Source organism: Passer montanus, unplaced genomic scaffold (genome assembly GCF_014805655.1).
Source record: "Passer montanus isolate IOZ18808 unplaced genomic scaffold, ASM1480565v1 scaffold11, whole genome shotgun sequence".
Classification (NCBI taxonomy): domain Eukaryota; kingdom Metazoa; phylum Chordata; class Aves; order Passeriformes; family Passeridae; genus Passer; species Passer montanus.
In genome coordinates this window covers 23,285,699-23,300,756 of record NW_024357613.1, presented here as the reverse complement: position 1 = coordinate 23,300,756, position 15,058 = coordinate 23,285,699, and the positions used below count along the sequence as shown (strand labels likewise).

Sequence of the window (15,058 nt, the reverse complement as noted above, 5' to 3'; positions counted from 1 at the left end):
AGGGTTTCTTTCAGTGGAATACACTTGCCAAGGTGCAGAACTTGTGTTGCTAGAACTTTGTACCTGTGTGTCATCAAGGATTGCCTAGGCTTGGTAATCTTGGGATGCTGGGTTTGGAAGCAGAACTTCTGTTCCATGCTGACCATCAAACACCTGCTGTGTGTGCAGCAGCAGGGGGTGGTGTAAGGTCTGGGGGAAGCCTTGGCCTGGTTGGCATTGGGAGCCACATGAGTGTCAGAGGGAGGGATGTTGCCCCTGAGAGGATCTAGGCACCTTACCCCTTCCTTACCCTTCTTCTGCCTAAATTTATTCCTTTATAAAAATCTATTGAATAAATAAATTTCTTGCCTAAAGTTGTTCCCTTCCCTTTTCATTTTTGAGAATAATAATTACAAAAAAAGAAGTTAAATGGTTCAAAGCTTCTGTTGTTACTAAAGTAGATTCCTTCTTCTCTGGAAAGAAATCAGGGCAAATTTACAAAGGAAAAGAGAAATATATAACATATCCATAAAGTAATTGCAGAAAATTAGAGTATATTCCACTTCAGTATATTTCTTTGTGTACAAGGCCAGTTTAGCAAATCAGTTTTGCTTCTCAAAAAGCACAGTGTAAAAATCAACTTTCTTAGAAGTGCAATATTTTAAAGCAACACATAATTTTCTGATTTACTATTTGATCTAAATGGCAAAATAAATTAATGCCTTTGATACACTGAAAATAGCAGGCTTCTTCCAATCTTTTAGAGAATCCTCAAGCCCCCACACCTCAAAACTTTCAGCAACCTTTTCTTTAAACATGATGTTTCTGTGTCACTCTATAAGAAAATGTCACAAACTTATGATCTTAACACTGCGTTTATACACTCCAGCTGATTTACCTGGATTCTAATGAAATTCTCATTGATGTTGGTATGGTTCTAGTTTTAAATAACTTTAAGTGCATTATTTCATACTAAACATATCATAAAGTAGGCGCTTGTACTGTGATTTTTACTTGAGATGCCTCTTTGAAATTCAAAAGGGATTTTATCCCTTCCCCACACTTTTAATTATGGGAATATAATATAACAGAAAACAGGCCATACCTTGAAATAGATTTTAATCCAGACAAGGAGTAGTGAGAGTCTGCTGAGCACAGATCTCAATGCCTTGCTATCCTTAGCATGTCTGAGGGTATTGGCTTTAATTTTAAATTTTAGTGATATTTTATATAGAAATTGAACTGATAATGGATTTCTTTTCCCTGTGTTTAACCGCATGCTCTCTCCGACCTGTGACATCTTGGCTTGGCAGCCCAGTCTTTCCATGGCAGCTATTCCAGAAAATGAGATGCTCATCTCCAAGGAGGTAATCAGTTGACATTTAATGGATTTAAGCATTTGCATGCTAGCTTTATCTTCTATTTGCATAGCCCATATAAGGTTGATCAGTAAAAATGTGCTGAGCTTCCAAACCTGCTTTTATTTTCCAGTGCAGAGACTACATGAACATTAATTGTTCTTAATGATCAATGAAGAAAAAAACCCAGAGCTGTTTTGCCAACTGTGTTGCTTACGTGAATTTGAAATAACAGTAACATTTATGCTTCAGGTTCCTGATAAGTGCTGTTGGGATGTTAGCAAGTGAGAATGGTTAAATTATGCTGTTTGATAAATTATGCAGCCATATTTAAATAACACATTCCACAGTTTTCAGTCACTAATATAGTTTCTGTTTTAAATATCAGGTACTACAACAACTACCAGCAGCACTTAGGATAGTTATTAAGAATTTTATACAAGACAGTCAAGAAAACATAAAATGTAATTCAAGTTTGCCCAGTATCAAAATTCAGTGCCAGGTTTTGGTTTTTTTTTTTTTACTTTGAAGAAAGATAAAAAAAATTATTGAAGTCTAAATTCAGTTGCCAATTCCCTACTACATTTATGTGTCTAAACTGTAGGACCATTGTGGTTACCACTGTAGACAACTCATTCAGTGAGAGAAGATGCAATCTATCAGTCATTATCAATTTTCTGTTGAGAAAGATCATATAGAAAATTAAAAATATTCAGCTGGCACTGGCAAGTCATTTTTTCCAACAAGATCATGAGCATGAAGATGAATTACAGCCTCAATGTTGGAATAGACATATGCAATTCAATTAACTATCACACTCATTTCTCTGGCTTTGGAATGTAATAGGACACCACTCATTACAGGACATTTTCAATACTATTTTAGAAATTCACTTATGAAAGCATAATTTAGCACCAATAATAGCAATATGAGAATGTTTATGACACAAGAATGAATTTTTTAGTACCAAGACCTCTTTTATCAGGTGCATTCTCACAATTATTTCACTAGTTTTTAAATGAATATAAAAATACAGATAGGAATGGTAATTACATATTTATAAACAGTCTGTTTTTATTTATTATTTTAAAATTAGATTCTAGTTTGTCTGAAAGCAGCCACATGATCATTTAAATATATTAAATGGATGTTTGCCACTCATTTCTACCAAATGAGCAACTTCCTTTTAGTTTTGAAAAATACTGTGGGATTTTTGGGGTCAAGCTCTTCACATTTTGGAAGGGGAGGATTTGCCTGAATTCTGAGTTTGTTGACAACATATCAATATATACCCACAGTTTATCTCAGTTTCCACTGGGGGAAAAAAAAAAGGGGGGGAAAAGATAAAAATGAAAAGAGGTTGATATCTTAGTGGCTGGGTGGATCAACAGGCTGCGGTTCTGCACCAGGAGTACATAGGCATGACTGTAGCCTCTTATTCTCATGAGCATCCCTGGCCTCTGCACGGGGTGTCAGGGACTTGGAGCTATTTCATATCTCTTTTTGTTTGAATCTCCATCACAGCCCTCCAAATCTCCTCCTTTGTTCCTTGCCTTTGACATTTCTGCTTGTTCCTACACCATCAATCCCCTTTCCTCTGCCTCCCAGGAGCCACTTCTTGATTCTCTCAAAAGCAGGTGTTACAGTGTCTGCTATTCAAAGAAAACCCCAAAATGCCCTCACAAAATGAAGTTAGACCAAGAATGCCTTTCAGATTTTCTCAGTTAGGTTGTTTTTTTTTTCCATCTCAGCTGTAAAGTTTTGGAAATATTATTGAAGCAATGGTATATCATTAGAAGGCAGTGAGAGGGATCACATAGTTCTGAGGATAAATTTGTTTTTGAGATTAAGCAGATTTGCAGTACACCAGGAACTCTACAATGGGTGTATATACACATACATGTATACATGTGTATGTGTGTGTGTATATATTTGCAGCCTCTGATGATGCAGATGATTTTCCTGTATTTAAAAATAGAGGGAAGCAAACAACTAGATCCTTGTGACTCATCCTTCTGCTTTACAACTTGCACATTGAGGAAGAATTTTGCCAATCTAATGGACAGATATTTTCAAAGAGAATTCTCTAAGAGACAAGACACATAATTTAACTAATGCATTATTAAGATCAATTCAGAAAGTGAAGGATCTTGTACTGACATAGTCAAATCAGGCACAAAAAATGTGCAAAATTCCTTTGGTTAGAGCCTAGCTTGGTCTGTTCCAAGACAGGTAAAATATATTAAAACTGTCTTCTAAAAGTTCTTTTATATTTTAAACAAGCACTTTGAACAGAATTTCTATCTATATTTTTAAAAAAAGCTTAAATGTAGTACAAGAATCAGAGAATTTGTACCATGACCTGTAGAACAACTCCATCTGATGAAACTGTGGTTGCATTTATAAGGAGCAAGACAATCAATGGGAAAGAAGAAGATTCATAAGTGCAGTTATCAGTACACTTTGTATTTCCTTTGATTAACGTCTTATTGGATAACTTGTAATTATGTTAGCTAGAGACAAATAATTAGCTTTAAAGTTTAAAAGAAAGTGTCAGATACCATTTTGTACAGCTGAGCAGGCTGACTGCTGGTTCCCTGGGGCCTGTCACTAATGAGTATTTTGCCACTATGATTATGCAAGTGGACTCAGTCCATGTAGAAATAGCAGGAAGAATTGTGTCAGGCTCACGACAAGCTGCTCGGGAAGTAGCATCAAGAGATGACACATTTACAATTTTCTCCATTACAAATCAAAGAAAGTATTTTTCATAGGACTGTTCAACTCACTTGAACAGAGCAAATGATCCAGTATTTTCCCAAATTTTTAATCTCATTTTTAGCAGGAGGAGGTGACCAGGACACACCATGCTGGTGACGTGAAGGCTGAGCAATCTCTTTGTCTCTTTAATGGAGGTCAGAGAAGGCCCAACTAATCTAGAGATGACCCCCTCTTTTCATTCTCAGTCAAGAAGGACTGAACAAAGGCATCTGTTTCCCTTGAGATCTATTGATGGAAATGGAAGTATTCAGCACTGATACCCAGAAGGAGATCAACATTTGTGCTGTCTTGGAGACAGACAGGAGAGCAACACAGAACTAGGAGCATCTCAAGTTATTTGGGACAGCCTTCTTAGCTGTCTCTTCCTGGAGATAAGTTTTGTCAAGCTGTCTCAGAAAAACTAACACATTTTCACCATTTTCTCTTTTATGTGGTTCGGTTTTCAGAATTGTATGTTATAATGCTTTCCCTTTCTAATGCATTAAAAAAAGCAAAGTAGGTCTTGGTTGATGATTTTTAAAACCACAGCATCTTTCAGGCACCTGTGTTGTTCCTTTTTATTTGGGAGACTATCTTGACTCTAGGAACAGTTTATACCGAATTTCCACCTTATGAGTTTCATAACCCACAAATCCTCACCTAATTTAATATCTCTCTTTTTTTTTTTATTAGTGAATTCTCTTTGGGTGATGAACTGATTAGGAAAAAATCTGCCAAGTCATAAGCCCAATTTTACTCCTACAGCTATCATAAGACCCTTAGATCATTCTCCTATATTATCTAAATTATTATTTGCCTTCTTTATCTACAATTATATATAGGATCATACTTAACTTTTCCTACAATGTTCCTCCCTCAGAATGAGAAAGTAAGTGTGATTTGTGCAGTTCCAAAAAAACCCAAATGGATGAGCAGATGCTCTGTGAAATGTAAATACCTCCAGGAAGGAGTGAGAGAGGAAATGAGGGAAATGTGCTGCTAGTTTCTTTTTAGTAATTTGTATTGTTTTCCTCAAAGCAAAGTATTCACTGGAAATAATAATAAAAAAACCCCAAAACAAGCTAACAAACAAGATGGAGGTACCTTTGTATTCGGAAGAATAGCATTCGTGTAATTTTAGCATCATTCTGTTATGGCATGTACCAAGTAAGACCTGTGACTTCCCTGTGAATGTAAGAAAATAAATAAGTGATATTATCTTCCTTGTGAAATCCTCCTCTACAACCAGTGCATTTTAAATGGAGTAAGGCTGAAGGATACTCTTTGAAACATAGCCAAACAATATGTTTCTGATACCTACCATCTTCCTTTCAAGTAAAGCTGGTGTTTGCCCAGGCTATGACGTGTGAATGGTGTTATAATCACTCTCAGAATTTTACTGAGTCAGAGCCTTTAGAGAGAACGTTGGGCATATGTACCTGTATAATCTGAAAAAAAACCCATTGTGTGCAGGGGCCAAAAGTATGTCCTCATTACCCTTATTCATCTATGATTTACATAATCCCAAGTCTACAATTACAATTTCTAATAAATGACTAATTGCAGTTACCAATACAATTACTTCAGGTCCGTGTAATTTTTTGCTGCAGTTGAGTAAGTAATTACTCAGTTTTATTTGTTTGTTTGTTCATGAAAGATCTGCAATAGTTACTTGAGAAATCAATAGCATTTCTAAAGTCAACATTCATAAAAAGACCCCATGATAGAAAGTTGATTCTATTGACTTCAGTAGTGACATAATTTTACCAGCTGGATCTGTGCAAAGTAACAAAAGTTCTTGAAATCTGAAATTCTATGAAAATGTCAATATGGTCCAAAGTTCTGTTATACATTGCTCTTAGTCTTTATTTACTTAAGGAGTGTTCCTGCTCAGAAGTCAACAATAGTATTAATCATTGATAGATTCTACCTATAAGAGGAAAATGTACCCATTTTATGAAAGTGTCCTTGTACTACAGAATTTATGTAAAGGGTTTTACTGTAAACAAAAACTCCAACCTAAATGACATTGTCACGGCAAAGCGATGTTCTTCCAGTTAAACATCCTCCTCACTGGACCCTGAATTATTCTGTAATGATTCAGCTCTTGTATACTGCTCAATACCTTTTCAACTTGTGAAGAAGATTCCAGCTTGTCAAAGAAAGGACCTAATGGAAATAGAGGGAACTCCACTGGAAACACTCCCACTCAAAGGTCAACTTTATGCAAGCACCACCTTTTCCATTTGGCACCGAGATAGATCTTTCCAGACGTGTTTGGGAAAAAGACAGTGCTGCTCCTTGTGCCTTCCTAGGAGACAGACTCTTCATGTGTCAGAGGGCTCTTCATGTGTCACATCACAGATGTGCTATTCACTTTTTGCTTTCAATCTTGCACACATTTGCAGCCTTGTTCCCCAGACAGTGGAGCTGGTGTAGACTGTAATGGCAGAACATTGCTCTGTTCAGACCCCTGTTCCTCTCTGGAGTAGGGGTCTCACCGCCCTTGGTTTATTTTGATCAAGACAAGAGTGCAGCCCCAGGTTCTCTCCATAGGCTTATAGCAGTTCATTTAGCTGAAAATTTAATGACCCTGAAAATGAACATTAAATGTAGGATTAACTACTGTTTTTACTAAAGGAGTAGGATTTCCAGGTGTCAGTGGTGATAAATTCTTTAACCTCTAAATTGGATAGGCCACTGAAACAGTAAACTGTTTCTTTCTGATAAATAGAAAGGCCAGTCCAAATAATGCATACTTCTAAAATCTCAAATAAAAACCTTAAATATCAGCAGACAAACTTTCTAGTTACTTTATACTTGAACAGTGCTTTATTTTTTTTTTCTTTAAGATTTTGTATGTTCAACAGGAAATTTATAGTGCATCAGGTATTTTGGCAATACTTTAGTCAGCTTCAACTATATCTTCTTCTCTTAAGTAAAAACTTTCAGTTATAGCCTACTGACTTGAAAGGACATATTAGATCACTGTGCTGTAACAAGGAGAAAGCATTATATGCATTTATAGAATTTTATTTGTAAGGTGATTGCATAAAAATAATTACTGTAAATATATTGGTTTTATAAGTTTACATTTAAAAGTCTGAAAGAATGATAAAGTTTGAAATATCTGTATGTGATTCAAACTGCAATTTGAATCTAATTTCACTTGGCATTAAGAAACAGCTGTTGTTATTGGTCCCCTTCAAAGAATGGCAGGAGTTCTGAGAAATAGTTTTAGAGGAAAAGCACTTGACTTGAATACCTCAACAGAACATAATTGTAGGCTAAAGAAGTTTTTTTTTTAATTATTCAACACTTAAGTAATGCATAAGTAATTAGAATCATAGAATCAGATTAAAATTAGCTATAGTGTTTGATCACTATATGATATAAAATGTTTCTTTATGGCTAATTAAAATTTCACCACTTGCTGCCTTGTTTTCTTTTACCATGCAAATCTGGGCTGTCATTAAACCTTTCTTAAATCGCTGGAAAGAGAAAATAAATACCCCATAGTCTACTCTTTATGTTAAACTAGTGCTACCTGTAGCCACCCCTCATCTGTCACACATCTTTCCCAGAAATCAACAAACACTTGTAATCATCCTGACAGTTGTCCATTGGTTTCCTCCTTTTGCTTGACGAAGCAAAATCTATTTTTTATTATGAGGGCTCAATAATGGAAACTACATTCCAGATGCAGCCACGCTAGTGCCCAGCAGAGGGGAGGGAATAACTTCCTTGAGCCTGCTGGCTATGCTCTAATTAATGCAACTGTGTGTGAGGCTATCCTTCATCACAGCGAGGCTGGACTGATGCACATTCTGTGTGGTGTCAGACCTCACGTCCCTCTCGGCAGAGCTGCTTCTCAGTCAGTCACCCAGTCAGCCAGTCAGTCAGCCAGTCAGTCAGTCAGTCAGGCACTGTCCTGTGCCTTTGCATAGGTTATTCACTTCCGTCAGTCAGTCAGTCAGTCAGTCAGTCAGTCAGTCAGTCAGTCAGTCAGTCACTGTCCTGTGCCATTGCATAGGTTATTCACTTCTTCCACCCCTCCTTGTCTCCTGCCCTGTGCAGAATTTTGTATTTGCCTTTGTTCATGGATCTTCTGCTAGCCCATTCCTCCAGTTTGGCAAAGTCCTCCAGAATGGGAGTCATACCCCTGACATATCAGCCTCTTTCTCCCTCCAAATTAGGAACGTCCACAGACTTCCAGGACATGTAGACTCCTCAGATCTCTGATGGAGACATCACCCTAGCATCCTCTGAAATACCACCTGGAGCAGACATTTTGAACTGTTGAATACTGTCTTTGCAGACCAGTGTCCCAGATAGGGACAGGCTGCACTGGTCCATCCTGTAGTCTATCCTTCTCCTTGGTTTGGGTGCCAGGCTGTTACAGAAGACTGGCAAAATCCTTGCTAAGGGGGAGGCAAGCAACACCTCTGTCATGTGAATGCAAGGCTGGCCACATGCTCTGTCCTTTGAGCAGGAGGTTCAAAAAAGAAGTGGAAGGTGGAAAACCAATGTGAATTTGGTGTGTGATTAGTCAAGGTGATGCTTGTCTGTTGAAATTGCTGTGGGAAGAATTCCTCAAGAATGTCAATGCATGAAAAATCATTCCTTGTTCAATAAGCAGAGCTGTAAATTAAGACTGCAGCAAAGCAGTGATAAAAAAACCCAAAAAAAAGTGCTCTATGGAGTTTTCCACCAGTTTTTACAACTCTTCTGGCATAACATTTGCAGTTTGTATTTTTGTCTTTACTTTGTTTTCACTTTTTATTGTCATTTTTCTATAGGTTTCCAATGAAAGAGGATCTGTTTAGATATGATGGTGAGTATTGCTATTTTTAAAAAATATGATTACAGTCAAAATTAGTATATGTAACTACTTTGGTGTCACTTTATCAAAATTTTCATCATTTTATTTGAAATGATGATAGGATGCTTTAGGTATACAATTCAGTGTTTGGACAATAAGGTGGCTATATTTGGTGAATGATTTTCTATGACTAATTACCAATGCAGAATAATTCCAGTTCTTAGCATGACAGAATAAAGTCACAATAGAATTAATTTTAAGTCGGAATCAATCAAATGGTTGGAAGAAATTGAGGTATACTCTGATTAGATTGTGAAAGGATGTCAGGGAAATAAGATGATTTTTTTATATATTTGAGCACATAACCACACACTGCCATTAAATGAATGGTTTGCTAGAGTTAAACAATACCACATTGCAAATAACGTAGTATGCTTGAGAGCTGACTTAATGTAATACTTAGCAAGAGAGGTCAGCAAATAGGCGATACTGAAAAGGCTGAAAAGTTCAGTGCCTTTTTTTTCCTCTTTCCTTGTTTCAGTCTTCACAAAAAAAAAAAAGAAAAAGAGAATGATTATGACTAAAAGTTTATTTAAATTATTATTAAGAATTTGAGAGTAGGATCATGGAGAGAAATGGAAAATGACACCTGAAAGAATACTGAAGCGAACTGCAGTATTCACAATGGAACAGCCTAATGAAATTTACCCTTAAAATACTTAACCTAAGCAATTTCTCAAACACTAGTGATGAGGAGGATGAGTAAATTCCCAGAATACTAGGGAAAGGTAAACACAATGTTCTATCTAAGCAAAAAAGGAAAGGAAAATCTAAAGAATCACAGAAAATTCAGTCCTAACAGCATTTCCAAGATGCTGGAACAAAGTGTTAAACAACACATTTGTGGGCATCTAGAGAATGGTAAGAAGATAAGATTATTTGCACAGAGACACGTCAGAAACAAATCCTATCAAGCTGATCTCATTTCCTTCAGTGACAGCAAGGCAGATACAAGGATGTGTTTTATACAGTGTATCTTCAATGTAGTCTCACATGACATCCCTAAGCAAGCAAAGCAGATATGGACTAAATTAAATTCACATAAGGTAGATAGGTACTTGATTGGGAAGCAGGACTCTGGGAAGAGTTATTTGCTACCTGAGTGGGAGAACATCTCAGTGACTTCCAGAATGCTGTCTTCTAGCTCTAGCAGTATAAAACTTTGCTATTAATTACTTTCTCAGTGACATGAACAATAGGCTTACCCATTTATAGATAATGCCCACTTGGGAGGATTTGCAAGCAGCATTGAAGACCAAATTTTAATTTAGAAAAATTCACTTACAATTTACACTTACATTGAAATAAATATGATACAATTAAATGAAGAAAAATACAGAGAAATATGAAGGGTACAGACAGAAAAAGAATGACAATAATACTGCAGGTGAGAGTCTGAGGATTATAGAGGAGGAAAAACTGAGTCTAAGATGTGATGCTTTCAGGGAGATGTTGAAAGGAATGCTTATAATATGATGAAGATAATTACTCTTTTTTTCACTATTAGTGCAAATCAGTGGTCTAGGAAAACAAATAGGAGATTAGAAAAGACGTAAAGGCTTCAGTGTCTTCACACAGAAGATAAGAAATAAGGACAGAGTAGAGGGACAGCAGTTTCTCTTTTCATAATGAACTATTATAAAGGGATATTAGTCACTTTTTCATCTTTCCAATGAGTAGGAGAAAAAGAGATGGGTCTAAATTTCAGGGAGAGAGATTTAGTTTGAATTTGAACAGTTACAGCTCTGTGAAAATTTAAGTCCTAAAAGCAGTTTTCCTCAGGCTGCTGCAAAGATAGGAAAGCTTCTCACAAGATAAATCTGATCTGCCAGCTTTCATCTTCTCCCACACTATAGGACAAAGGAGATGGCTAAATATATCTTTTAGGTTTTTTTTCCTGTGAAACTATGAATTATATTTTTTAGCCAGATCATCAGGTTGTATACATTAGGAAAACTAAGCGACCTCAGTGTGTGTTATGCATCTTACTAATATGTATTTTTGACAAACTGTGTTCATGCAGCAATCTTTCTTTTGCAGCCCCAAATTAGGATCAAGAGCTAAAACTGAATTTTGAAGCCTGTTTCTATAATAAGAAGGATTCTACAGCATCACTCTTATTTAAAGCACCATTAAAAATATTGCTTATGGTATGCTAGTTGCAAGGCAGTAATAAAAATCACATTTTCTTTCAAGAAATAATCTTATGTACTAGCATAATTAACCCCAGAGATACACAAACGAATATGCCATTTCTTGAAATGCTTGCTGATTTCAGAGATGCCCAATATAACACAGCATATTTTCTTTAGAAGTAATGTAAATGTTGAAATTAAATAAAGCTGTATTTTTGTTGCAAAATGTTTTTTGTGATTCTTGTTTTTACTCCTGTAAATCTGGCTCCATGGGTTTCAAATAGCTGAGAACAAATGCCAGCATTGCTGGGAAAGAAATGCTCCCGTGTACTTTAACTTGGCCACATTTTGCCACCACAGACACTTGTATTTTGTGAAATAGTCCAGGGATTATTCGTGTTAGTGTCAGCACCCACAGCAGTCAGCAGTGAACAGCAATTTTCCCCTGCCATGCAATATTCATAGCCCCTTTGACCCTGCCAGGTTTCAGAGTGCAGGCAGAATTACTGCCTTCACTCCTGGCACACCAGGAAGAAACGCCGCTTTCCAGTTTATGCTGCTGGGTTTTTGATCTTGTTCTCCTTCCACATGATGTTGTACAGGCCTGGAACTTAAAGACTTTGCTTTCAAAATGAATTATGAAAGTGCAAGGAAGCTGGTTGTCCATGCTAGCATGAGCTACCTGAGTTCTCCCCAGTGTCCTGGTCCTTTGAACCACAAGTCACCCCTCAGGACCTTTGCATCACAGCCCTGTCCCGGAGTGCAGGAGCATTTAATCCCATGGTGAATTGTAATACTGTTCATTTAATGAGAATTCCTGCTGTTTTCATTAAAATTAATGTGATGAACTATTTTATGAAATACTACCATAAGGAAAAACATTAAAATTAAAACCAGCTTAAGTGGAATAGTCCATAGGCTGCTCAGCCTTTTGCCCTATTGGAACTGGTGTTACTTCAATCCAACCTGCTTTTAAGCTGTTGGACTCTGTAGCTGTGAAAACAGAAGAAAAGGTCAGCAATTAGTGAATCTTTCTACAGGTAATATATAAATTTTTAAAAACCTCATGGAAAGATTGCTACAGATTTAAGGGTGGTGTTTTTTGTATTAGTTTCTTTCTCAATGGAAAAATAACAGAAGTTAACAGTATAGATCTTGTGAATGGCATAGCTATCAACCAGGTGGTGGAAAAAAACTGAAAATGCATTTCAGTGAGTTCAAGAGTTTGTGGGGACAGAAATCCACATACATATAGAACAAAAAAGTACAGAAAAAATTAAAAATAGAAAAAAAATACATATGAAAACATCTATAACTATAAATAAGTTAAAAATACTGTAGGAGCTGTAATAGATCTACCCACTAAGGACATAATAATATTTCTTGGTTTCAGTAAGGCACAGAAGTGGGAAAAATTAATATTTAAAGCCATGTGATCTGTGTGATTCTCAAAAGTATTAGTCTGCTTTCCTGCTCATTTTTTCAAGACATTTGTTTAGTTCTGAATTTGTTCTAACTCCAGATTTCTTTTCCTCTTAATTTCATTTTTGTAGAGCCCAAATCCATTCTAGCATGTCTAGCTGAGACAATTGTTCACACAGTTTACGTTTAAGTTTAAATTAACCCATGAGATAGACTGACCCCATAGGTCAAAGGAACACAAGCAAGAGAAAGAACTACTGGGATTAGAGGAAGGACAAAGGAGAAATCCTTTTGATTACGTCTGGGTTTGTGATTTTGTTCATCTATGTGTAGTTTAAGAGTTTCCCTCTCTGTTCAAAAAGCTTCCATCTATGAATGAAAATTGAGATTATATTGGCAATTAGTTTCTAGAAATTCTGTCCTGGGAAACCAATGGAAAAAGTATTAAGAGAAAAGAAATCTTTAAGGAGAGATTATAAAGAGCAAAACAATATTAAAAGTGATTGCTTTTTCTGTAATACTAAAAGATTAATGGATGCTGCTTATTCAATAGTGTAATATATTTAGTCTAGGTTCTGATGCCTTTACCCTGATTTCAGTAATGATTTTCTGGTAAAATACACATTCCCAACAGGATTACAATAGCTGCATATTTTTACTGAGGGTTTATGATCCCCTTTTTACCTCAACTTCTCTTGCAGTCTGACATGCCATGCTCACCCCCTTCTCTGCATGCTCGTGATGTTTCTTTTGTTGCTCTGTGCTACAACTCAAGCTATCAAGAAAATGACTTATTAAAGGTGGACGAAGTGGTCAGAAGGGAAATGTGTCCAGCACAATACGTGTATTTGGACAGTGACATACTTGAGAAAATCTGGATGCTGCATCAGAATAAGGACAGCCCTTGGTCCCAGGGTTCAACTGGCTGGCATCCAAAGACTGGTTTGGTCCAGATCTGTGGTCTGGACTCAGTTTTGATGAGAAAAGTGCTTAAACCTCGGGAACTTCACAAGCTAAAGCTATGCAAAATGAAAAAAAAAGTAAAAACACAAGGAGAGGGAGTTAGGATGATAAGAGTAGCTTAGTAACTTGGGGATAGAGAAGGAAAAAAACCTGTACCTTAAGGTATAAAAAAATCCTTGAAAAAAGAGAAGCAGAAAGTGGCAACTAGGCAACTCTGAGGATCAGCCTGTTAAAAGAATTAAGGTACAGTCTTACTAGAAGCAGGTGAGGGAGCTGGGGGTGTTTAGCCTGGAGAAAAGGAGGCTCAGGGGAGACCTTGTCACTCTCTATGAATACCTGAAAGGAGTTTGTGGCCAGGTGGGCGGTCAGTCTCTTCTTCCAAGTAGCAAGTGATAGGATAAGAATGGCCTCAGTTTGTACCAGAGGAGGTTTAGATTGGGTGTTAGCAAAACATTTCTTCACTCAAAGGGTGGTCAAGGGTTGAAATAGGCTGCTGAGGTTAGTGGTGGATTCACCATACCAGGTACTGTTCATTAGATGTGTGGATGTAGCACTTGGGGACGTGGTTTAGTGGAGAACACAGTGATAGACTAGGTGATCTTAAACATCTTTTCCAAAATTAATGATTCTATGATTGTAAGATTCTCTGGTGGAATCAGATGAAGATCTGTTTAGTGGAGAACACAGTGATAGACTAGGTGATCTTAAACATCTTTTCAAAATTAATGATTCTATGATTCTAAGATTCTCTGGTGGAATCAGGTGAAGATCTAGATGACAAAGGAGATGAACACCAATGTGTGTATAACTTCCTTGCAACACCAGAAAAATACTTTCTGAGAGCTCATACTGCCAATGAAATACAGTACAATGCTTGTCTCCCTCATCTCTGACTGGTTGATGAGGTTTGGGATTGGCAAATTCACAGTAAACCTCACCTCTCTGAAGCTAAATGCAGCTATGCACAGGTTAATATGTTCACAATAGTCTGCACTGATGGCATAATGAAGGCAGCATGTGGTCCATCCTATATTGGGATGCCAAAATTTCTGCACCTGATTGTGTTTCTTGAGAGGCTCCTATTCAGGTATGAGACTGCTGCTACCTGTTCTGTAAATCCTAGTGAAACACCATTTAGGAGAGCCCCTGCAATTGTGTGACTACATGGACACTGTGCTGGTTCATGCACAGGGTCCCCCACCCTTCACAGGGCTGAGCCCAGAGTGGGCTGGCCTTGACACAGCACAAGAGCATGGCTGGCAAGAGGAATGAGATGGCATCTGCCTCCTCAAGGCTGGCCAAGTGATGCAGCTGGCGCAGGAAATATGCATGGTCAATTACTGTGGTGGGTAGAGCAAAAAGGCTGTGAGGCCATAACAACCACATAATAATAATGATAATAATAGTAATAGTAAACCATGTAATGTATATTTGTAACACCTATAAAGTAATTTCCTTTTACCTGTGGTTGTTGACTCTGAACTCTTGGGCATTCGTGTGTGTGCATCTCTGTATGTGAGGAATGGGATTTCTTTGGCATGCACAATTTGGGTCAGTTG

General features: G+C 37.1%; 1 protein-coding gene across 13 annotated transcripts in view; it reads left to right on the top strand.

The window, feature by feature from the left end:
* LOC120510162 (muscular LMNA interacting protein) overlaps window positions 1-11,340 on the top strand; it is a 103,178-nt gene extending 91,838 nt beyond the window's left edge. For 9 of the 13 annotated variants that reach the window (XM_039725789.1, XM_039725778.1, XM_039725717.1 and 6 more), the window contains 2 exons: window positions 1,293-1,346; window positions 4,180-8,014. In XM_039725789.1, the coding sequence (XP_039581723.1) occupies window positions 1,293-1,346; window positions 4,180-4,272 (147 nt within the window). In that variant the 3' untranslated portion in view covers window positions 4,273-8,014. Of the gene's footprint in view, window positions 1-1,292; window positions 1,347-4,179; window positions 8,015-8,896; window positions 8,932-11,019 lie in introns of those variants that run through there. The other 4 variants (XM_039725763.1, XM_039725754.1, XM_039725708.1 and 1 more) reach the window with 2 other exon arrangements.
* Window positions 11,341-15,058: the final 3,718 nt, after the last annotated feature.